Here is a 22,552-nt window from a genome sequence, read left to right on the forward strand (position 1 = left end):
GGGTACCATTGGAACCTTGTCAAGGGAATTATTGCTCTGAGGGTTGTGGGTGGAGTGTTGGATCCGGGAGGACCTCTTAGCCTTTTTGGGGAGATGAATCTCTCCAGGGTGGAGGCTTGCTGGAAGGGGGGGGGTCTTAGAGGTCTAGAGGTAAGGGGCCCCGTGCCTGGTGGGATCCCTCATATATGCCCAAGGGTCTGTGCTGGATAGTCCCCCCTCACCCGCTGCCCTCTGTTTCCTTTCAGAAGCCCCTGCACCACCCATCGCCCCTGCCTGCTGCCGAGGAACCATGCACCCAGTTCCCACGGGCGCCCTGCTGCTGGGCTTGGCGCTGCTGGTCTGCGGGTCCCACGCCTTCTTCCTGCCCAATGGCACGCAGCTAGAGAAGCTTCTAAGCAAGTACCAGCAGGCTGGGCCCCATGCGCGTGTGCGCCGTGCCATCCCGCTCTCAGACCGAGAGGAGATTCTGTTCCTGCACAACAAGATGCGGGGACAAGTGAACCCCCCCGCCTCCAACATGGAGTACATGGTGAGCCCCGAAATCTCAGGTGTACCCCCAACAGGGAGCACATGGAGAGTCCCTGGATCAGTGTCGAGCACTGTGAACTGTGAACGGCCTCAGAACCCTCTGTGGAAGGCCCGGCCCCCACTCAGGCCCTTCACCCCGTTTGGGAACTTGGTCTAAGATCTTGATGAGGAGAAGGTACATGCAGGCTGAGCCCTCTGGCATGAGCCTCAGGCTACAGAGGTGTGAGGAGGAGGAGAAGGAGGGGGAGGAGGGGATCCCATCTGTACTCTCAGAGTTTCTGAACACAGAGCTAGAGTAACCCCTAAGCACTGCCAGGTGTGGCCCAAAACCCAAAAAGAGAGAGAAAAGTCACTCTTGATGTTTGTCGGAATGTCATGATCGTGCCCTTCAGTAAACTCCAGTGATGGTGACACCCTGTCAACCTTATCTAGAAGGGTCCCCATTCAGGGCAGAAATTGCTAAGGCCGGGGAGCAGTGCCTGGCCACTTTTCCAGTTCCAGTGATAGGCAGATAGTGAGGTCTGATGTCAGGGCAGGCTGGATCCAGCAGAGCTCTTGGGCATAGTCATTTCCCTACCCATGGTCCGGACTCCAGAGATGCACCAGCAGCATCCCCATAGTGCTCTTGGAACCTCTGTTGGTCATCTGACTCAGTTTCCCTGGTTCCCCTGCAGACCTGGGACGAGGAGCTGGAGCGGTCGGCAGCTGCCTGGGCACAGGAGTGCCTCTGGGAGCATGGGCCCACCTCACTGATGCCTACCATTGGGCAGAACTTGGCTGTGCACTGGGGCTGGTGAGTGACCTCCCTGGGCCCAAGACACCCTAGAAATATGTCTGGGGGACTCCTCCAAGGGTGGCCTTCAGTCTCCTGGTCGAACCGTAGGGTGGTGCTGACTCCTGGCTGTATGCCTCTGCAGCCTATGTCATGAGGTTCCCAGGTGCCCCCCAGTGAGGCTATCCCCCCAGAAGAAAAGAGGAAGTAGGGGATGATCAGCTCAGTTGTGGGCACTGGGGGGCTCCACTCATGGGGGTCACATGGTTCTTCAGGGGTGGATGCTTATTTGTTGGGAACCTAGTTTGAACCCTGGAGCCATGTGCCCCCTGAACACACTGAATGTGGTCTAGAGACCCCCAACTCTGGGTGGAGGGGAGCCCCACCTCCTCGAGCCTAAGTGCTAATCATGGCCCATCTGGCTAAGTATGGAGTAGCTCCTAGGCCTACATACACCGCTGGAAGTCGAAAAAATAATATAAAAAATAAAGGGGCCAAATGATAGCACAGCATTAGTGTGTTTGCTATGCACGTGGCTGACTCAGGATGAACCCGGGTTTGATTCCCAGCATCCCATATAGTCCCCCAGCCTGCCAGGAGCAATTTCTGAATGCAGAGCTAGGAATAACCCATGAGTGTTGCTAGTGTGGCCTCAACCCCCACCAAACTAAACAAAACAAAAACTAAAACAATATAAAAAGAATCCCCTGCGCCCAGAGCGAGAGCACATCAAAGAAGGTGTCTGCCTATTTCACAGCCAACCTGGGATCGATCTCTGGCATCCCATAGGGTCCCTTGAACACCACCAGGAGTGATTTCTGAGCACAAAGTTAGGAGTCAGCCCTGAGCACCCCTGGGTGTGGCTCCAAAACAAACAACAAAGACAAAAGCAAACTGGCTCCCCCAGTTGGGAGGTTTCATAGATGACCCCTGGATATTACCCCAGGTATCTCGAAGAAGTAAGATAGGACTTAGCTGCTCTGGGTTTGGTGCTTTTGAGGCAATTTTGCCATTTCTCACTGAAAGGAAATGCTTGGGGAAATACCTGTCCCCACTCCTGAGACCCCACAGCATCTGTCAGGGGCCACTATTGGCCCTGGGGCCTTCAGACACGTTTCTCCGACTCCCTTTTCCAAGCTCACCTCTCCCACTGTAGGAATGAAACGTGGGATGGGGAAGGCTGGGACCTGTGATTTCAGGCCTCCTTCCTTCGGAATGCTGTGGGGTGATTTTTTTTTTCCCCTAAAGGGTCTGCTAAATTCTTTTTTGTGGGGAGTTTGGACCACACCCGGTGGCGTTCAGGGGTTACTCCTGACTCTGCTCTCAGAAATCACTCCTGGCAGGCTCAGAGGACCATATAGGATGCTAGGAATCAAACCCAGGTCTGTCCTGGGTTGGCCACATGCAAGGCAAACAAATGCCCTACTGCTGTGCTATAGCTCTGGCTCCTGACTCTGGTAAATTCTTTAGGAAAATCCCAGGAGTAAAACTGATGCAAGTGTCCCTTTAGATTTGGGGCAAAGATCCACCTTCCAGATGGAGTTGGCCAAGAAACTTTCTTTTTTTATTCTCTGTCCTGACCCCGGGACCTGCCAGCTTGGCCTGCAGCTCCACAAAATTCCGGAAAGCAATGGGAATCCTACGACTCTGTAGTTATTAAATCCCTATTAGTCATGGGGGCCCGTGTGTCAGGCTCCCAGCCACTGTTCATGACCTCAGTGTTGGAGTCACCGTCTCCTTTCCATGAAAGCTCCGGTTGGTGCTTCTGGGAGCAGCTTTGGTGGTCCCCAAGCACTGTCTTTCTTTTCGTTTTTTATTTTGGGGGCCACACCCAGCTGTATTCAGAGGTTACTCCTGGCTCTGTGCTCAAAAATCATACCTGGCATTGCTAGGGAGGACCCTATGAGACGCTGGGATTGAACCTGGGTCAGCTTCGTAGAAGGGAAAGACCCTCTACAGCCTGAGATAATGGTCTGGAAATGACAGGCAGAGGTGATGGTTGGAGTTAATAGTTGGAAGTGATGTTGGAGGTGATGAGTAGAGATGACAGACACATTACCAGGTAGTTCAGGAGCAGTGGGCAGGGCCTAATGCAGAGCTGTGCCCTCCAGGTACCGCTCCCCTGGCTCCCAAGTTCAGTCCTGGTATGATGAGGTGAATCACTACACCTACCCAGCCCCGCACGAGTGTAACCCGTGGTGCCCTGAGAGGTGCTCTGGACCCATGTGCACCCACTACACACAGGTAAGGCCCAAGGCTGCCCTGCCCTGCACTGCCCGAGTCTCTGGCCGTGTCACCTTCACACCTCCCTTTGCTCTGAAGGGCTGACTGTTAGTCGGCACTTCTGGTGCGAAGCATGGCACAGGTGCTCGAGAGTTCTATGGCAGAGCCACATCCCTGGTCATGGTGTTTCAGTTTGTTTCCTCGGTTTTTGTTATCCTATGCTGGAAACAAATAACTGGGTGTCTGACTGTCCACAAATCTGGTCCCTGAGCACTGACTCCTGAATCTCCTCCCCCTGCACGCTGAAAATGATGTCATTGCACAGATTGTCTGGGCCACCACCACCAAGATTGGCTGCGCGGTGCACACTTGCCCGTCCATGGAAGTGTGGGGAGAGATGTGGAATAACGCCGTGTTCCTGGTCTGCAACTACTCTCCCAAGTAAGAAAAAAACAGCAGGTAGGGGTGGCAGGCCACAAACCAGGGTTCCCTGTGTAATCCCCACCTGATGTCAGAGAAAAGCCTAAAGTGGACTTCAGGTCTCGAGAGGGCTCAGAAGGGTCCCCAAGGACTCGGTGGCCTGCCCTCTCCCCAGCACTCAGTGTGACTGTACAGATGGGAGAGCTACCATTCCAGCATGGGAAGAGCATGGCAGGGCAGCTCCATCCTTCCAGTGTTCCACCCCTGCACCCTACCCCCCTTTTCTCTCATACCATAGCCCAGGACTGAATCCCTCAGAGGCAGAACCAAGTGGTTTCTACCAATAAAATTGTCCCAAGTGGCTGGCTTCTACTAAATGAAACCACCCCAGTAATTCAGGCCCTGTGTATACCCCCCTTCTCTGTTCCCTGAGTTCCAGCATGTTCTTTTGCTCTGGGCACATGGGTGACTGAGGCCGGCTAGGGGATGACAAGGGCTGGCCACTGGCTGTTCCCCACTGTGCCTCATTCATGCTGCTGAGATAAGTCTGGTGCTTATAGCCCTGGAGGCTCCGTCCTGTGGAGGTCAGGTGGTCCCCATGGTGGGGGCACAAGACATCACGAGAGAAGCCTGTGCCCATCTCCACATGTCCCTTCCAGAATTCTCCACACCCAGCATTCCCTTTCAGGGCTCAGTCCTCTTCAGGGGACCCTCCTGATTTTCTGCTCTGTCCCCAGGGGAAATTGGATCGGAGAAGCCCCCTACAAAACTGGCACCCCCTGCTCGGATTGTCCCTCTGCATATGGAGGCAGCTGCAAGAACAATCTGTGCTACCATGGTAAGTAATGGCAGGTGCGTGCGGCACCCCCACATCAAATCCATCATGTCATGTGCAAGTGTGCCCTGCAGGTCAAGGTGGAAATTGGTCCTACCTTGTGTGTGACGCCCCCTGCAGGTTGGTGGAGACTGATTCCAGTACAGGGCGGCGCCCCCTGCAGGTTGTGAGTCAGAATTAATGTTAGGGCTGGAGTGATAGTACAATAGATATGGGCCCTTGGTAGTCTCCCCAAAACAAAAATTAAATGAATAACAAAAAAATGATTGATTCCAGCACAAAGTGGCGCCCCTGCAGGCTTGGGTGGGAAATGACTCCAGCACAGTGAATTTCTTACCCCAGCTGCAGCCTGGGCCTCATGGACCATGTCCTGATATAGGAAATTGGGCTGAGGAGTCCAGGGACCCCATTTGGGCTTGCCACACCCTTGTTCTCTTCATGCGGGGGGTGGGGGGGAAGGTGTGTTCTAGGCCCCAGGGCTCCCCTGGGCCATCCCACCTGGGGCATCCCACCTAGGGCTAATCAGGCATATACAGAAACTGGCAGATGCTCACCAGCCCCACCTGCATCTAGCGCAGGCCTCAGAGAGCTCCAAAGCCTGAGCACAGAGTTAGATAGATGCTGGAGTCCTAGATTCTATCCCTGGCACCACATGGTCCCCCAGCACCATGCACAACAAAAAAAATTGTTTTGAATAGAAAAGACTGGGGGGCGGGGGACCGGAGAGATAGCACAGCGGTGTTTGCCTTGCAAGCAGCCGATCCAGGACCTAAGGTGGTTGGTTCGAATCCTGGCGTCCCATATGGTCCCCCGTGCCTGCCAGGAGCTATTTCTGAGCAGACAGCCAGGAGTAACCCCTGAGCACCGCCAGGTGTGGCCCAAAAACTAAAAGAAAAAAAAAGAAAAGACTGGGGGGTCAGAGAGATTTGCCAACAAGTAAGGCATTTGTCTTTGCCTTTACCTGGCTGGCCAGGGTTAATTTCCAGCATTTCATAAGGTCTCCTAGGAGTAATTACTGAGAGCAGAGTTAGGAGTAAGCCATGAGTACCACTGGGTGTGGCCCCAAAGCCCTCTAATTTTTTTAAATAAATAAAAATAGGGGCCGGAGAGGCAAGGTGTCTGCCTTGCAAGCGCTAACCAAAGAAGGACTGATTCGATCCCCCGGCGTTCCATATGGTCCCCCCAAGCCAGGGGCAATTTCTGAGTGCTTAGCCAGGAGTAACCCCTGAGCATCAAATGGGTGTGGCCCGAAAAACCAAAAAAATAAAAATAAAAATAAAAATAAATAGGGCCCGGAGAGATAGCACAGCGGCGTTTGCCTTGCTAGCAGCCGATCCAGGACCAAAGGTGGTTGGTTCGAATCCCGGTGTCCCATATGGTCCCCTGTGCCTGCCAGGAGCTATTTCTGAGCAGACAGCCAGGAGTAACCCCTGAGCACCGCTGGGTGTGGGCCAAAAACCAAAAAATAAAATAAAATAAAATAAAATAAATAAAAATAAAAATAGGTAAAAGAAAACTTCGGGGCTGTTATGTGGTCAGCAGTAGGGCTCTTCTCTTGCCTGTATGAGGTTGTGGATTCAATTCCTGGCACTACAGAAGAGAACCTCCCACCCACTCAGCTGCAGCTGGGCTGTCTCTCATCCACTGCTACTACAAATAATGGGGATTGTTCATGCCTAAAGTGTTTCTCATATTTTGGACCCTTTCCTTGCTCGGGCTCCATCCCAATAGTAGCAGAACTGGGCCAAAGTTGCCATAAGAGGAACTCTTGTGGATTTGATGAGGGACCTGAGCACCTTGGAGGGGGAATGGGCTCTTCAGGCAGCCAGCCCCAGAGCTGGGCCTTTCTGTTAGTGGACTGTAGATTCTGGGGTGAAGGGACTGGTGGGGCAAAAGTGCCAGGCCCTCTCATGAATCCTGGCACTGTGCTTCCCAAGCTCTGCTACTGGGGCAGAGGCCATCACCCTCCAGACTCTGGGGACCCAGGGCACTCACCCTGAAGACAGACAGTCTCCAGGGCATTGAGGCCTTCAACCCTGCACCCTGAGTGAGGCTTTCTATGCTGGGTCTGCCAGCAGTGAAGCTGTTTTTGTGATCGTGTGCTGGAAAGCAGGAGATAATGCACAAGCCATCCTGCATAAATTAGTTTGTGTCTGTGTGCATGTACCCTCACACATGAGCAAGCATGTGCATGTAGGTGTGTGCATACACTGTCATGCATGAGCGAGTGCGTGTGTGGATGTGCTTGTGCATGCAAGGTTCAAACCTGACAAGTGGGGCCAGAGAGATAGCACAGCGGTAGGACATTTGCCTTGCAAGCAGCCAACTCAGGACCAATGATGGTTCAAATCCCAGCATTCCATATGGTCCCCCGTGCCTGCCAGGAGCAATTTCTGAGCAGAGAGCCAGGAGAGCCCTGAGCGCTGCCAAGTGTGGCTTTAAAATAAAAACAAAACAAAACAAACAAACAAGAACAAACCTGACAAACGCCCTCATACCGTGACTAACTCCAATAACAGTGGTACATGGGGAGCTTGGAGGGATGATCTGGGCATCGCCTAGTGCAGGGCTGGGACCATTGTGGGGTAGGCTAGAGGAGAGAGATTTGGCCCAGCGTGGAGCAGGCAGCAGTGTCTCTCGTGGGGAAGCAGCTGGTAAGGCAGGACAGGCAGTGAGGTAGTTCAGTTTTCAGCTGGCATGGTGCAAGGTGGTACATTTCTCAGCTGAACAGACCTGGCGCCTGCCCAGTCACTTCTGGAGGTGCTGTGAGCTCTTCCCCCACCCAGCCACAATGGCTTCTCCTCTTAGGCTGGGGCCTCCTTTTCAGCCTTGTCTAGTTCTGTGCACACGTAGGCCGCAGAGCCGAGGAGGGAGGGTGCAGCTAGGCTGTGTTGGGATATGAGGAGCCCATATGTTGGACTCTGCCCTCACTATCTGTGTGCTCAGGCAGACTCTGCCCTTTTCTGAGCCTTGTTTTGCCACCTGCGAGGGAGAACAGACTTCTAGCAGGATATCTGGCAGTCATCCCTGAGAGGCCTTAACACAGCCCTTGTCAGCTGCTGGGAAGGAGCTGGGAACCCCTACCTCCACCTTGACCTGAAGGCCCCCTTGACTGCCTTGGCCCTCATCTATCTCTTAACCTCTGCTGACACATGCGTTCTTTTCTGGTGCCATACCTCCTCCAGCGAGTCCTCCTTGATTCATGCACAGGTTGTGCACCTGCCTTTCTGTCCTGAGGCTTCACCTCAGCTTCACCTGTGTGTCTCCTGGGGGACCACTGGGCCATGGAGCAGAAGATGCACTTGGCATACATGTGCAGACACACGTGTGTGCCAGCACAGAGACACATTTCCCAAGAGCAAACACCCAGAGAGGCACTTTAGCCTCAGCCCAGCCCATCTCTGGGTCTTTATTGCTGGAAAATCCCCAGAGTTCCCCTTGCTTGGCAAAGGAGCAGAAAGTCTCCCCATGCTTGGAGTCTCCCCACAAAGCTGCTTATCTGCATAAGCTACTTAATCAGGGCTGATTGGGGTGTTGGCGGGAGTGAACTGTAAGGGAACTGGGACCAGAGCTGCCCCGAGGGCTCAGCCCCTGACCTTTCTCTGCCAGGATCACTTGGGCTGGAACTTTGGCCTCAGAGTCACCATCTGTTAACTGGGGCTGACCAGACTACCCCGGGGCGTTTGGGAGTTGAACTTGATTCTGGTCACCACAGCCCCTGTGTTGGGACCCCACACCCGAGGCAGGCAGGAGCCCCAGGCTTTGTCTCAGAGCAGCTAGCAGTGCCCCGGGCATGGAATTTTACCAGGATGTGCCCCACTCTGCCCCTTGCATGTGCGGGGGAGGCTGGACTGTCCACCCACCACGTCTGAAATAGCCTTCATACTGCCCGGCCCAAACCACCAGGAGCAAAGAAAACCATGATTTACGGCCTGCAGGTCCCTGAGAAAGCGGGGTTCCCTGAGCCACCAGCCTAAAAGGCCCCTTTGTGGCAGGCTTGTCTTCATCTGAACCCCAGATGGCTCTGCAGCCCAGATGGGGCACTTGGGACTCTGACCTGCAGATCATAAAACTCCTCTCCTAGGGAAAAAAGGAAAAGACAGAATTGGGGGGGGGGTGTGTGTCATATTTCTTTCTGCAATTTCATTGAGCAGCTTTAGGGGTGGGGGCGCCAGTTAGATGGGGCCACATGAGTTCAATGACTTTAGAGGCAGGGACCAGCAGAGAGGAACTTGGGAGGCCAAGGAAGAGCTAAGTGACTTGGTGACCTTTCTGGAGCCTTGAAATGGGGGAAGGACTCTGGGTGGGGGGACAGATGAGCCTTTAGGGGGTACAGAGGCTTCACATAGTGGGATGAGGCACATGAGGAAGATCTAGAGAAATGTGTAATTGGGGGTCCCTGGGCATGAGTGGGCAAGTGGAGATGGGTGAGAAACTGGGGTGCGGCTAGGTTCTCGGAACTGCCTGATCCTGGTTAAGAACCTGGCCTGGGGCCGGGCGGTGGTGCTAAAGGTAAGGTGCCTGCCTTGCCTGCGCTAGCCTTGGACGGACCGCGGTTCGATCCCCCGGTGTCCCATATGGTCCCCCAAGCCAGGAGCAACTTCTGAGCACATAGCCAGGAGTAACCCCTGAGCATTACCGGGTGTGGCCCAAAAAAACAAAAAAAAAAAAAAAAAAAAAAAAAGAACCTGGCCTGACCAGTAGATTTCCGATGGCTACTGAGAGGCAGCTTCATGAGGTGTATTTCCGGTAAGTCCCTCATTGTTTGCTCCCCTCCCTCCTTGTCCTTAAAAGATACAGACCCCGAAAAGCGTGAAGCAGATCGGGCCAACGAGGTGGAGACTGCGTCCAGCCCTGCAGAGGCGCCAGAAGGGGCCAAGCCGCGCACCACCAGGCCCCGGAAGCCCCAGAAAGACACGGCCATGAGCTACATGGGTGAGCACTATGTGGGGAGGGGAGCTCTTTGGGAGGGTGTTACTGTTGCCTTGAGAGACCCTTCATCAGCGTACAGAAAACATGGACAGGGTAGGTACAGCCTGAGAAACAGGCTCAGGACCTTTCCCTAAAACCATTTTTCAAAATCCCTCCCTGGGCCGGAAAGATAGCACAGTGGTAGGGCATTTGCCCAGTACACAACCAACCTAGGAAGGACCTGGGTTCAATTTCCATCATCTCATATGGTTCCTCAAGCTTGCTGGATGATTTCTGAGCAAGAAGCCAGGAGTAACCCCTGATTGCCACCAGCTGTGGCCCAAAAACCAAACCAAACCAAAAACAAAACAAAATCAGAATCAAAATCCTTCCCTCCATGCTCCCACTGTGCCCACCTCTCCTCTCTCAGGCCTCCTGGCCCATCTGTCCATCCATCCATCCTTTTATCTGCCCATCTGTTGATCTATCCATCCACCTACCCATTTATCCATACATTCATCCATCCATCCATCTGCCCATCTGTCAATTTCTTTTTAGGGTGGAAGGTTTGGGCCACATCTGGCAGTGCTCACGGGTTATACTTGGCTCTACACTCCTGGAAGGCTCGAGAAACTATATGGGACGCCAGGGATTGAACCCGGGTCCATCCTGGGTCATCCACGTGCAAGGCAAATGTCCTACCACTGTGCTGTCACTCTGGCCCCCATACATCATTTTTCACTGACCAGGGCCTCAGAGGGTGGACATTGGGCCTCTGAAGTAACATGCGGTTATAATTGAATCTGCCTTCAGGACCCGGAGACACAGTGTAGGAGGGAGGGTGCTCCCCCTCACACGACCAGCTCGGATTTCATCCCCACTCCCCATCAGGTTCCCTAAGTCTCCCCAGGAGTGGTCCCTGTGTGCAGAGCCAGGAGTCAGCCCCAAGCACTGCTGACTGTGAGCCAAAACCCCAAACCAAACCCAAATTAAACAAAACAAAAACATTTGTTTTGGTCTTTGGTTCAACCACAGCCCTTGTCCAGGATTTATAAAATTCCCTGCAAGAACAACAAAATCTGGAAGGGGCCCCGAAAAAGCTCGGTGAGGCTGGGTCCCCCTCACTGAGAGTCCCATGCTGGGACTCTCTGAAGACTCTGGCTGCATATTCCTTTGGGGCCCTGGAAACCAGGGTGCTGCACACACACCCCTCTATTCCTATGCCAGGGGTTTACTGTTCTGCAAGGAGTCAGCCCGTGACCACTGTTATGGACTTTGGAATATTCCAGAAAGTGCTTTACTTTATTTTATTTTATTGGTTTTTGGGTCACACCCAGTGACACTCAGGAGTTACTCCTGGCTATGCACTCAGAAATCACTCCTATCGGGGCCGGAGAGATAGCATGGAGGTAGGGTGTTTGCCTTTCATGCAGGAGGTCATCAGTTCGAATCCCGGCGTCCCATATGGTCCCCCGTGCCTGCCAGGAGCAATTTCTGAGCGTGAAGCCAGGAATAACCCCTGAGCACTGCCGGGTGTGACCCAAAAACCACAAAAAAAAAAAAAGAAATCACTCCTATCTTGGAGAACCATTTGGAACGCTGGGGAATCGAACCGTAGACATTCCTAGGCTAGTATGCATAAGGCAGATGCCCTACTGCTTGCACCACTGCTCCAGCCCCCCTGAAAGTGCTTTAGAGTGTATATGTGGAGGGCCACTCTGTTTGTACACCCCTCCCTGACCTGCCTTTCTGCTTTATTCCCTAGCCCAAGTTGTCAGCTGTGACACCAAATTAAAGGACAAGTGCAAAGGTTCCACATGCAACAGGTAAGGGCCTGTCAGCACCACCCACCACCCCTCAGCCCCCAGGAAACACCCTCCTTTTCATGCCTGAGCTGTACGAGTGGTGCAAGCATGATACTTGACTTCTGGCCCCCCGGGCCGTGTCCTGTGGTGTCGAGTCTCCTTCTGCAATCCTAAGGCTCCACTCCTAGCCATTCTGGGGAGTATCTGGGACCTGGGTGCCCCTTCCCCAGGCACTCCCTTTCCCTGTGGAGAGTCTGTGGCTAAGAGCTGGTCCAGCCCTAGGCTCACAGCCTGCACCATCCTGGCTGTGTCCACTCTGCCCAGCCCTGCTCAGCCTGCCAGCCCACAAGCATCAGCTGTGGACTCTCAGGACACCTTCAGAGCCTCAAATGGATACACGGCCCAACTGGCCTTTGACCAGCACCTTCTGCTTTCTGCCTGTACCTCAATAGAACCACCTAGAGGCCTCAGCTCTGTCTGCAACTGCAGGGACATTAGTCCAGTCTGTGTTTTAGCTGTAGTACCGGGTGACTGAGTCTCAGGGCTGCTGAGGGCCTGGAAGGTTCTGCTGAGGAAAGACCCTACTTAGGCAGTGGACACCTGGAGACGGCTTGGGGCAGGGCTCAGGGTTCGACAAAATAAACACCAACGAACAGAGAAATAGCAAAGCAGAGAGAGAGGGAGAGCATTTGCCTTGCACGCAGCTGACCGGGTTCCATCCCTGGCATCCTATAGGACCTGAGCCTGCCAGGATTCCTGAGTGCAGAGTCAGGAGTAATCCCTGATTACTGGGTGTGGCCCCAAAACAATCAAATAAAAAGCTGAATTGATTCTGAGGCCTTCCCAGACCCCTGGCCCAGGGGTGGTGACCAGGATGAACAGAACACCCCAGGGATTTAGGGATGTCAGCTGGGGTGGAATTTCAGGGTCACTTTTGAAAGTTTCCAGCAGTGGACAGTGACAAGACCCTTCTTGTGTGAGCCAACTTTTGGGGTGTGGAGCTCTGGGCTGGAGTGACCCTGCCCCCACTGCTGCTCCCCCTTGCTAAGGGGTATCTGTGTCTTTATCTCCGGCTGTTTCAGGAGATACTGAAAATGACATTTTATCCATATGGGCTTTGAACTAGGAAAAGTAGAGTCTGAATAGGAAGAAGGGCAGAGTCCTAGGAGGCCCAGAAAGCTGGTGGGGCTTGGGGGAGTTCTGGGGCTCAGGTTACAGTGTAGGATCAGGCAGATCAGGCAGGTCTACTGCTGTGGACAACAGCCCCAGGACAAATAGGGCACAAAAGACTTTGAGGGCAATTTCGTGCAGAGGAAGTAGTGGGTGATCTTACAGGGTGCAGGTGAGTGAGGGGCCCAAGCCAGCCCTCTCTGTCCCCTCTGTTCATGCTGCCCCACCACGATGGTCTATAAGGAGTCCCCAGCCTAGAAGGCACAGGAAGACCCCACTCCTGCAAACGAGGGCTCTACTGTGCATCTCTCCTGGGTGGCTGGGGCTGTGTGAGCCCCAGAAAGAAAAAATCTCGGGCATGACATGTAGAAACAGTTCCTCTTTCATGGATTGGTTTGGGGGGCTCAAGGATTGGACCCACAGTCTCACACTCTAGGAAGGCACCCTGTAGCTCATGTCCCATCCCTTCACACTACCATCTCTTAGGCATGGGACAGTGGGGTTAGGGCAGGAGGTTCCGTTACCAGCTCCCACACCCCAGTTCATGCTGCAGCCTTTGCAGGGACACCCTAGGGCAGGGGTCTCAAACTAGCGGCCCTCCATACAACATTTTGTGGCCCACAGCCGGTCTTCAAATATCGAAGTATTCACGATTATTCGCTTACCGAATAATCGCAATAAAAATCGCATTTGCAGTGGGTGGGGGGGTTAAAAAAAAAAAAAAAGAAAAAAAATCGCATTTGTGGGGCCGGTAAGGTGGCACTATAGGTAAGGTGTCTGCCTTGCAAGCGCTAGCGTAGGACGGACCGCAGTTCGATCCCCCGGTGTCCCATATGGTCCCCCCAAGCCAGGGGCGATTTCTGAGCGCATAGCCAGGAGTAACCCCTGAGCGTCAAAACGGGTGTGGCCCAAAAACCAAAAAAAAAAAAAAAAATCGCATTAGTAAGAAAAAAATTGCATTAAACATTCACATAGCCCAGCAGTTCCGTTTGGGGTATGCAAATGTTTAATGCGATTTTTTTTCTTACTAATGGGATTTCTTATTGCGAATATTCGGTAAGCGAAATCCCTTATGCAGCCCTGCCTCACCCCAATTTTGCCTCCTGCGGCCCCCAGGTAAATTGAGTTTGAGACCCCTGCCCTAGGGAGTCTAGGGAGATACAGCCACCTGATTCTTTCCTGCCCATAGGTACCAGTGTCCAGAAGGCTGTCTGAGCAGCAAGGCCAAGATTTTTGGGACCCTGTTCTATGAGAGTGTATGTGAGGCCGGGGCTCGGGGGTGGGGGTGGGGTGGTTTCCAGAAGAAGGCACAGCCCCCTTCTCACCAGGCCTTAGGCCTGATCAGGCTGGTTCTGGGGTCCCAGCTAATTGGGTGGGTTCAGGACCAGGGGTTCCTTGTGGGGAGCAGTAGCCAGTTGTTCCGTAAGCCAGGAACAAAAGAGCATTGTGAGGTGGAGAGTCACCGCTTTCAGCTCTCTGTGGCTTGAAGACTGAAATCCTGAGTGTTTCTGGGAGGGTCCTGGGTGGGCACCGATTCAGGGGGACTCACAGCTGCCCCTTGCTCCAGTCCTCCAGCATCTGCCGGGCGGCCATCCACTACGGAGTGCTGGACAACAGAGGAGGGCTGGTGGACATCACCAGGAACGGGAAAGTCCCCTTCTTTGTGAAGTCAGGACGGAACGGGGTGGAGTCCTTAAGGTATGGGTGCTGGGATGGGGTGACCCGGACCTCTGAGTACCCCCCCAAAGGACCCACTGCTCGGGAACCCTGGTGGGGGGAGCTCACACATGGAATGAGGGAGCAGCCACTGAGCTGGGTCCCAACAGCTAATGTGGTTCCCCTAAACTTTGAAGTATTGGACAGTTCAAGGAAGTGCTGGGTGGAGGGAGGTTAGATGGTTTGATCCCAAAAGAGGCAACTCCTCCCCTGCTCCTCTCTGTGTGTGTGTCTCCCCCCTCCTCTCTCTCTCTCACCTCACCTCTTTCCCTCTCTCCCTCTGTTTTCTCACCCTCTGCTCTCTCTATCTCCCTCTCCTCCCCTGCCCTATCTCTCTACCTCTCCCTCTCCTAGTCTCTCACTCTTCTTTCCTTCTCCCCTCACCCCTTCTCTCCTGGTCTCCCCCTCCTCCTCCCACTTTCCTGAAGTCTCTGTCCCTGTGCTTTGTGATGATTCCCTCCCTGTCTCAAGGGCTCCTGCTTGTGCCTCCCAAATCCTGGGACCCCTATCCTAGGGTACAGGGCTAGCCCACCCCCATGGGCTCTTCCCTGATGGAATAAATCACTGGGCAGGGTCCTTAGGCCTCAGTAGCCTCCTTGCACCAAGCCCAGTCCCAGTGTTGGGAGGTGGTGGAAGGGTCTGGACTTTGGGAAAGGGGCAGTCGTTTCCAGATCTTTCCATCTTGCTCACCTGGTGCTCTGTTTCCATGTAGCAAATATAAGCCCTCCAGCTCCTTCACAGTGTCCAAGGTGAAAGGTAAGTGCATACATGTGCAGAGGCGTAACAGAGGGTGTGTGTGCCAGGAGGGAAGCAGAGGCTCAGAAAGTGGTGCCTGTCCCTTCTCCCAGACCAATGCTGGTCACTCGATTCCTTGAGACGAGGTACCATGGAGCCCCGTGCAGGTCTTTGATGTTTTCCCGCTGTTTGGAATGTCTCCCTATTTGGGGGCCTCACCTATCCTTCAGCAGCCTTCTTCTGAGAAGAAGGGATGCCCTGTGTGGAAGTGTCAGGAGTCCTCTAAACCCCCATGGAGAGATTCCCCCCCCCCAGGCTGACGGCCACAGAAGGGAGACCAGAAGGGCAGAAACCTCCTGTGTACTCCGAAACCAGCTTTATTGACACTCACACCCCTCCCAGGGCTGAAGTGATTTGGGGAAAAGTAATGACTTTGGAGCATCTGCAACCTGCTGGACTGGTGGTCCAGAGAGGACTGGCTGCCGGCTCAGCCTTCCCAGGCCCCCTGCACCCCAATCGCATTCTGGTCATGGACATGAGCTAATGCTCCAGTCTCTGGGGAGGGAGAGGAGAAACAGACAGTGGTTCCTATGGCCCCTGCCGAGCCCACCCACCCACCCACCAGCTGCCCCACACAAGGTCTGACTCTTGTTCTCACAGTGCAGGATGTGACCTGCTATGACACGGTGGCTCAGCTCTGCCCCTTTAAGAAGCTGGGGACGCATTGCCCACGGTAAGATTTCCTGGTCAGAGGTGGTTCACTTTCCCTGAGGGGGTCCAGGACTTGAACCCAGGGAGGGTCCACTGCCCAGCCACTTCTTGGGCATCTCCTGTTCTCAGTGTGACCTTAGAATATATATCCCCGGTGCCAGAGAGATAGCACAGTTGTAGGGCATTTGCCTTGCATGCAGAAGGGTGTTGGTTCGCATCCCGGCGTATGGTCCCCCGAACCTGCCAGGGGTGATTTCTGAGCATAGAGCCAGGAGTAGACCTTGAGTGTAGCCAGGTGTGACCCACCCCCCAAATAATATACAACCCCAAAACCAGCTGCTTCATGACCCAGATTGGCTGGTGCTGATAGACTGGGGTGCTGACAGCAACACCCCACACGGACACACATAAACATTCACACAACTCACATTCACACCCATTTATGCAGCTCTCACGTTCATACTCAAACATACATTCACACAACAAACGTTCCTTTACATACGTTCATGCAACTGTGTTTACACATGTACATTCATACCCATTCATGCAACTCACATGTTCACCTATGTAGACATATACACTCATATACACTCACACACACACAACTCATGCCTAATCCCCAACCCCCTCTTAGGACCCCAACAGGCCTCTGCCCTTTGCCAGCACAGCCATCCCATTCTGTCCCATCCTGTCCCATCCTGTCTTGTCCTGTCCTAGCTCTGGCCCCTCTAACTTGGTTCCTTGGCCAGCTCGATCCTATGTCCTGATAGACAAAATTCTTCCCAGGAGCTGGGCTGTGCCTCCTCCAAGGTGCTTTCTGGAATGGGTTCTTAGTGCAGCTGTGATCTGACCCCTCCACCTTCGGCTTTGCAGGGGGCACCCTTCTGGGATGCTGTTGACTCAGGGAGGGGAGTCCCTATCTCCTATCCCAAACATGCATGGGCATTCTCAGGGTGCAGCCTTGGTCTAAATGGCTGAGGCTTGGCTGGTGCATGTTTATGGAAGGGGTTTAGGAGAGAGGGCAGTATGGGGTCCCCAAAACGCTCTTGCTTTCCAGTGTCCGCTGCCCGGCGTACTGTGAAAATGAGCCGGCCCACCTGGCTCCGGTGTTTGGAACCAACATCTATGCAGATGTGAGTGTCTGATGTGGGCTTCCTCCCTCCCTTCCCCCTCCATCTCTCCTCCCTCCCTCCCTCCCTCCTCCCTCCCTCTCTTCCTCCCTTCCTGGCTCTGTTCAGGAGTGACCCCAGAAGTGCCTGGGGCTTGTGTGCAGGGAGTTGAACCAGGGTCTTCCCAGGCCAGCTGTGTGCAAGGCCAGGCCTCACCCTGTCCTGTCTCTCTGGACCGCCTGATATTCTTCAGCAAACATTCCAGAACAGTCTGTTCCCTCCCCTTGCTCAGATTTGAGGACAGGGTGACCCTGTAGCCGGTGTGTCTAGCTTGTCCGCACCAGTGCTGGGATCTCTGGCCAAGCTTTGATCTCTTCGTGAGGGGAGGGAGCTGGGGTCCCTGTCCCAGCTGGAGCATCTTGAGGGCAACATTTCCCCATGTGGCCCTAGGCCAGTCTGGGGGGGTCCCAGATAATAATCACACAAACATTATAGAGCCGCAGCGACCATTAAACATCATCATTGGCAGAGCAGGGTCCAGGCTGGAGGGCCCATTGGATGAAGGCTGAAAATATCCCCAGTGGTCACTGTGCATTGGGGTTCTGTTCAACTTCTGCATCCACCTGTTGAATGGTGGATTGAACATCATACTCAAGCTAAAAAAACAGCAAACTGGGCCCGGAGAGATAGCACAGTGTTGTTTGCCTTGCAAGCAGCCGATCCAGGACCAAAGGTGGTTGGTTCGAATCCCGGTGTCCCATGTGGTCCCCCGTGCCTGCCAGGAGCTATTTCTGAGCAGACAGCCAGGAGTAACCCCTGAGCACCGCCGGGTGTGACCCAAAAAACCAAAAAACCAAAAACCAAAAAAAAAAAAAACAGCAAACTGCCTCTGTTTGTCCCCAAGTCCTATACACCCGAGGTCACCAAGTTCTGGGAGACCAAGGTGTCTTCCTGGGTGCAGCATCCCAGGCCCTGCTCTTGCCTTTCCTGTGTAAAGAATCTGTCTCCAAGAATAGGTCGCTCAGACTCAGTTCTGGAGCTGGAGCGATGGCACAGCTGGTAGGATGTTGGCCTTGCACAAAGCCATCCCTGGTTTGACCCCAACGTCCCATATGGTTTTCTAAACCTGCCAAGACTAATTTTTTTTTTTTTTTGGTTTTTTGGTCACACCCAGCAGCACTCAGGGGTTACTCCTGGCTCCATTCTCAGAAATCCCTCCTGGCAGGCTCGGGGACCATATGGGATGCTGGGATTCAAACCAATGACCTTCTGCATGAAAGGCAAACGCCCTGCCTCCATGCTATCTCTCCGGCCCCAAGACTAATTTCTGTGTGCAGAACCAGGAGTAACCCCTGACAGGCCTTGGCTCAGGATCCAACTTGTATCTGTTGAAGGAACAAACCAGTAAAGGAGAGTGTAACCCATAAATGCTGGAAGTGGGGGGAGGAAAGGGGAGGGAGAGGGGAGAGGGGGGAGCAAGAGGAGGGAGGGGGAGCATGTTTTAGACTCCAGGCTCCAGGAGGCTCTGGCTGGGCTCCTGAGGCCTCTAGTTCTGGGAAACGGTGATGCGATGGTGCATTTGGAAACATCTGTTTAGCTGAAGATTTATTTGCAGAGATTCACCCCAGCCTTAGAAGGGCCAGTACCCCATTTCCTCCACAGCTGCCCTGCCTGGAGACCAGCAGGAGGCCAGCCACAGTCCCAGGAACCCCAGGGCAAAGGGCAGGGGGGTTTCCTGGAGCCTCAGCTGTGTTTTTCCCTGTTTGGGGGGGTTAGTCCAGCTTTCCCATGATCAGGGCTAGGGCTCCCATCTTGGAGGGTGTGTGGGTTGGAGAGATGCTAGAGGGCAGAACAGGCCCCAAATCTGTGTTTCTGGCTCCTGATCATTGAGGTCTGGCCCAGGAAAGTCCAGGAGACCCCATGGAACCAGTCTGGGTGTGCTCTGGACTCATCATGTGCTGGGACGGAGAGCAATGGGCAGCAGTAGCCCAGGGCTGGGGGAAGGGCTCCCTGCGTGGCATTGCCTGGAATGTGAAGTGTCATGTTCTCAAATGTTCTGGAAGCAGCTCAGTTATTTCTACAGCCCTACTGACATGACATATTTCTGAGGAGACTGGTTCAGAGATTTGCCTCTTCCTAGCAGGGGTGGGAGAGCTTCAGAGCTGTGAGTGTATGTGTGAGAATATGTGTTTGTGTGTGTGTGTGTGTGTCTGTGTGTGTGTCCGCACATACACAGGAGTGACAGAGAGATAGCATAGCGGGAGGGCATTTGACTTTTAATCAGCCGACCCAGATTTTATCTCTGACATCTCAAAGGGTCTCCCAAGCCTACCAGGAGCGATTACTGAGTGTAGAGCCAGGTGTAAACCCCTGAGCACCGTAGGCTGTAGTCTAAAAACCAACAACAAAAACAAAGCAGTAAGTCCTCAAACTATGGCCCAAGGGCCACATATTGTATTTGTATCTGTTTTGTTTCTTCATTGCAAAATAAGATATATGCAGTGTGCATAAGAATTCGTTCATAAGTTTTGTTTTTACTAGTCAGACCCTCCGATGGTCTGAGGGACAGTGAACTGCCCCCCTGTTTAAAAAGTGATCCTTGTGGGGCCGGAGAGATAGCATGGAGTTAAGCCTTTCATGCAGGAAGTCATCAGTTCGAATCCCAGCGTCCCATATGGTCCCCTGTGCCTGCCAGGAGCAATTTCTGAGCATGGAGCCAGGAATAGCCCCTGAGCACTGCCGGGTATGACCCAAAAACCACACACACACACACACAAAAGTGATCCTTGTAATGAGGGACCCAGCAGACATCTCAGGATCACCCCCTCCCTGGCAAGTCCCTGTGATTCCCAGGTGCTAAGGGGTTGATGGGGTTCTCAAGGCCTGTCTCCTCCGATGACACCTGGTGGTTCCCAGCTAAGTGGACGCCCAAAGGCTTCTGGGTTCTGCTTTCTGCTGCACTGGTCTCTGTGCAACCCCATTCCAGGGTCTGTGGGCACAGAAGTTGCCGCTGACTCACAGGTGTATCCCCCACCATCCCTGACATCCTCACCCCGAAATCTACAGTCTGGAGGTTCAGCTTTGTTCCTTAGGGCATGGTCCTAAGTGAGGGGATCCGGGTGACCAGCCTGTTCTTGAGTCATTCTCCCACCCGAGAGGACCAGGAGTGAGGGGTCATCCTCCTGAATGGGGTCCCCACTTTGAGAAGCAAAGAAACTGGGATGAGGTGGTATCCACACCCCGTGCGATCAGGGCTCATTCCCCTCAGTCCATGTGACTTCAGAGACACACGAAGCTTCATTGCTGTCCTCAGTCCCCTGGGTTTCACCCTCCTGCCCTAGGACCTTTGCGTGACCCCATACACACACACCAGCATGCACCAGCACTGTCTCTGCCCTGTAATCCAGGGATCCTAACCTTTGCGTGACCCCACACACACACCAGCATGCACCAGCACTGTCTCTGCCCTGTGATCCGGGGATCCTAACCTTTGCGTGACCCCCCCCACACACACACACCAGCATGCACCAGCACCGTCTCTGCCCTGTGATCCCGGGATCCTGTTTCTGTCCTACATGCATAGGGACTGGCTTTAGTCTGGAGTTCCCTGCAGGCAGGTCTTCACCTGCTGCTCTGCTTGGTGGGTGGGTGGGTGATGGTCTCTCCAGGCCTCTGGGGGCTGGACACCACATCCATACCATATCCTGCTCCTACCCTGTGTGTTTCAGACCTCGAGCATCTGCAAGACAGCTGTGCACGCAGGGGCCCTGCATGCAGGGAGCGGTGGCTTTGTGGACGTCATGCCTGTAGACAGGAAGAAGGTCTACGTGGACTCATTCAGGAACGGGGTACAGTCAGAAAGGTAGGATTGCTCGCCGACCTAGGCCCTAGTGTCCATCAGCTCAGGGGATTCTGCTGTGAGTTTCGGAGTTTATTACCCCCCAGAGCTCATTTCTGAGGAGAATTTCCTCTGGACAGAATGGGGCAGGAGCAAGGCCAGACTGTGGCAGACTTGAGTGCTGGAGAGCAGCTCCTGGGCTGGGGCAGGTTTTGTCATAACATCCTTGGGAAGAAAGTGTCTGTCCAAGGTGTCTGGTGTCTTTCTGCTGTCCTGCCATTTCTTTATTATTATTATTATTGTTATTATTATTATTTTGGGTTTTTGGGCCACACCCGTTTGATGCTCAGGGGTTACTCCTGGCTAAGTGCTCAGAAATTGCCCCTGGCTTGGGGGGACCATATGGGACACTGGGGGATCGAACCGTGGTCCCTCTGTGGCTAGCGCTTGCAAGGCAGACATCTAACCTCTAGCGCCACCTCACCGACCCCTATTATTATTATTATTATTATTATTATTATTATTATTATTATTATTATTATTTTGTTTATGGCCATATCTAGCAGTGCTCAGGAGTCCCTCCTGGCTCTGCACTCAGGAATTGCTTTTGGCAGGCTTGGGGGACCCTGTAGGGTGCCGGGGATTGAACCAGGGTTGACTACATGCAGGCTAACGCCCTCCCCACTGTGCTATTGCCCTGGTTCCTTGTCCCGCCATTTCCAAGGCAGTGTCTCTGAGGGCTCAGGATGTGTGTGACCCCCAGAAAGGTGTCCCTCTCATTTTCCATGGATGCTGATATGTTTGGATCAGCACAGGTCCACAGGACCTGGGTGTCTCTGGGGCTGGGTTCCCCCAAATTTAGGAAAGCTGAAGCTCTCCCAGTTCCTGATCTGATGAGTTCCATACTGCTGGGGCTCCAGGCTGGGGTTCCTCAGAGCCCCCCAGAAGCTGGGGGGCAAGACCATGGGAAGATGGGGACTGGCATCTGCCCTTTGTTCCAAGACCTTCTCTAGCATGGGGCTCAGATATGTTAGGCTCCCCTGAAGTTTTTTGAACAGCCCAACCCAGATATTTGCTGATCTCTGAGGGGCAGCCATGGACAATGACCCCTTGGGCTTCCTGCCAGGTTCCTGGGGTTCAGAGAGCAAAGCCTTAGCACAGCAGAGAGGGCACTACCCAGGTTCAATCTCTGGCACTCCATAAGGGCCCCTGGGCCCACCAGGAGCGACTCTTGTAGCTGAGGAGATACACACAGTGGGCCCAGAATGTGAAGGCTAGTGTGTGGGCTCAGGGGCGGTTCCTGACTCTCCTGGTGTCTATTCAGCTGCCTGTGCCTATGGGGACACATCCTCTGTTCAGGGACCCTGGGTCACCCAGCACCAGCCCCTCCCAATGCCCCCCCCACTTCCCCTGTAATTTCGCTCTCTTCTTTTGCAGCTTACGGACCCCACAAGATGGAAAGGCCTTCCGGATCTTTGCGGTCAGGCAGTGAGCCCAGCGTGGGGAGAAGGGACAGCCCCAGGGCTTTGGGATTCACTGGTGAGCAGGCTGGCTTCTGGAGGCAGGGCCTGACCCAGTGGACTCAGAGCCTTGACCCTGCGCTGCTGTGGGGCCCACACTTTGGAGAAACGGCCCCCACACCCACCCTGCTGGGGTCTTTCCACCCAGACAGACTCCAAATTCCTGGAGATGATGGGGCAGGAGGCCCTGCTGTGGAGGCTGGGGCTTCTGGACTGGCCTTAGGAGGGGATTATTTAAGAAATCAAAAAACACGGTCCA

General features: G+C 53.8%; 1 protein-coding gene across 1 annotated transcript; it reads left to right on the forward strand.

Annotated features, from left to right (window-relative positions):
• The first annotated feature begins 289 nt into the window (after positions 1-289).
• On the forward strand, positions 290-22,265 carry CRISPLD2 (cysteine rich secretory protein LCCL domain containing 2). The gene is made up of 14 exons (XM_049786760.1): positions 290-529; positions 1,203-1,321; positions 3,412-3,544; positions 3,849-3,964; positions 4,681-4,781; positions 9,573-9,713; positions 11,455-11,515; positions 13,854-13,920; positions 14,232-14,362; positions 15,093-15,136; positions 15,776-15,848; positions 16,884-16,959; positions 20,664-20,797; positions 22,211-22,265. Exons 1-14 carry the CDS (start codon positions 290-292, stop codon positions 22,263-22,265), a joined length of 1,491 nt encoding a protein of 496 aa, XP_049642717.1.
• Positions 22,266-22,552: the final 287 nt, after the last annotated feature.

Source organism: Suncus etruscus, chromosome 14, assembly GCF_024139225.1.
Source record: "Suncus etruscus isolate mSunEtr1 chromosome 14, mSunEtr1.pri.cur, whole genome shotgun sequence".
Classification (NCBI taxonomy): Eukaryota; Metazoa; Chordata; class Mammalia; order Eulipotyphla; family Soricidae; genus Suncus; species Suncus etruscus.

Coding starts and splice junctions, on each gene's coding strand:
- CRISPLD2 (XM_049786760.1), top strand. CDS start 290: ATGCACCCAGTTCCCACGGGCGCCCTGCTGCTGGGCTTGGCGCTGCTG. Junction 13,921..14,231: donor GGACCCTGTTCTATGAGAGT/GTATGTGAGGCC, acceptor CCCTTGCTCCAG/TCCTCCAGCATCTGCCGGGC. Junction 20,798..22,210: donor AACGGGGTACAGTCAGAAAG/GTAGGATTGCTC, acceptor CTTCTTTTGCAG/CTTACGGACCCCACAAGATG.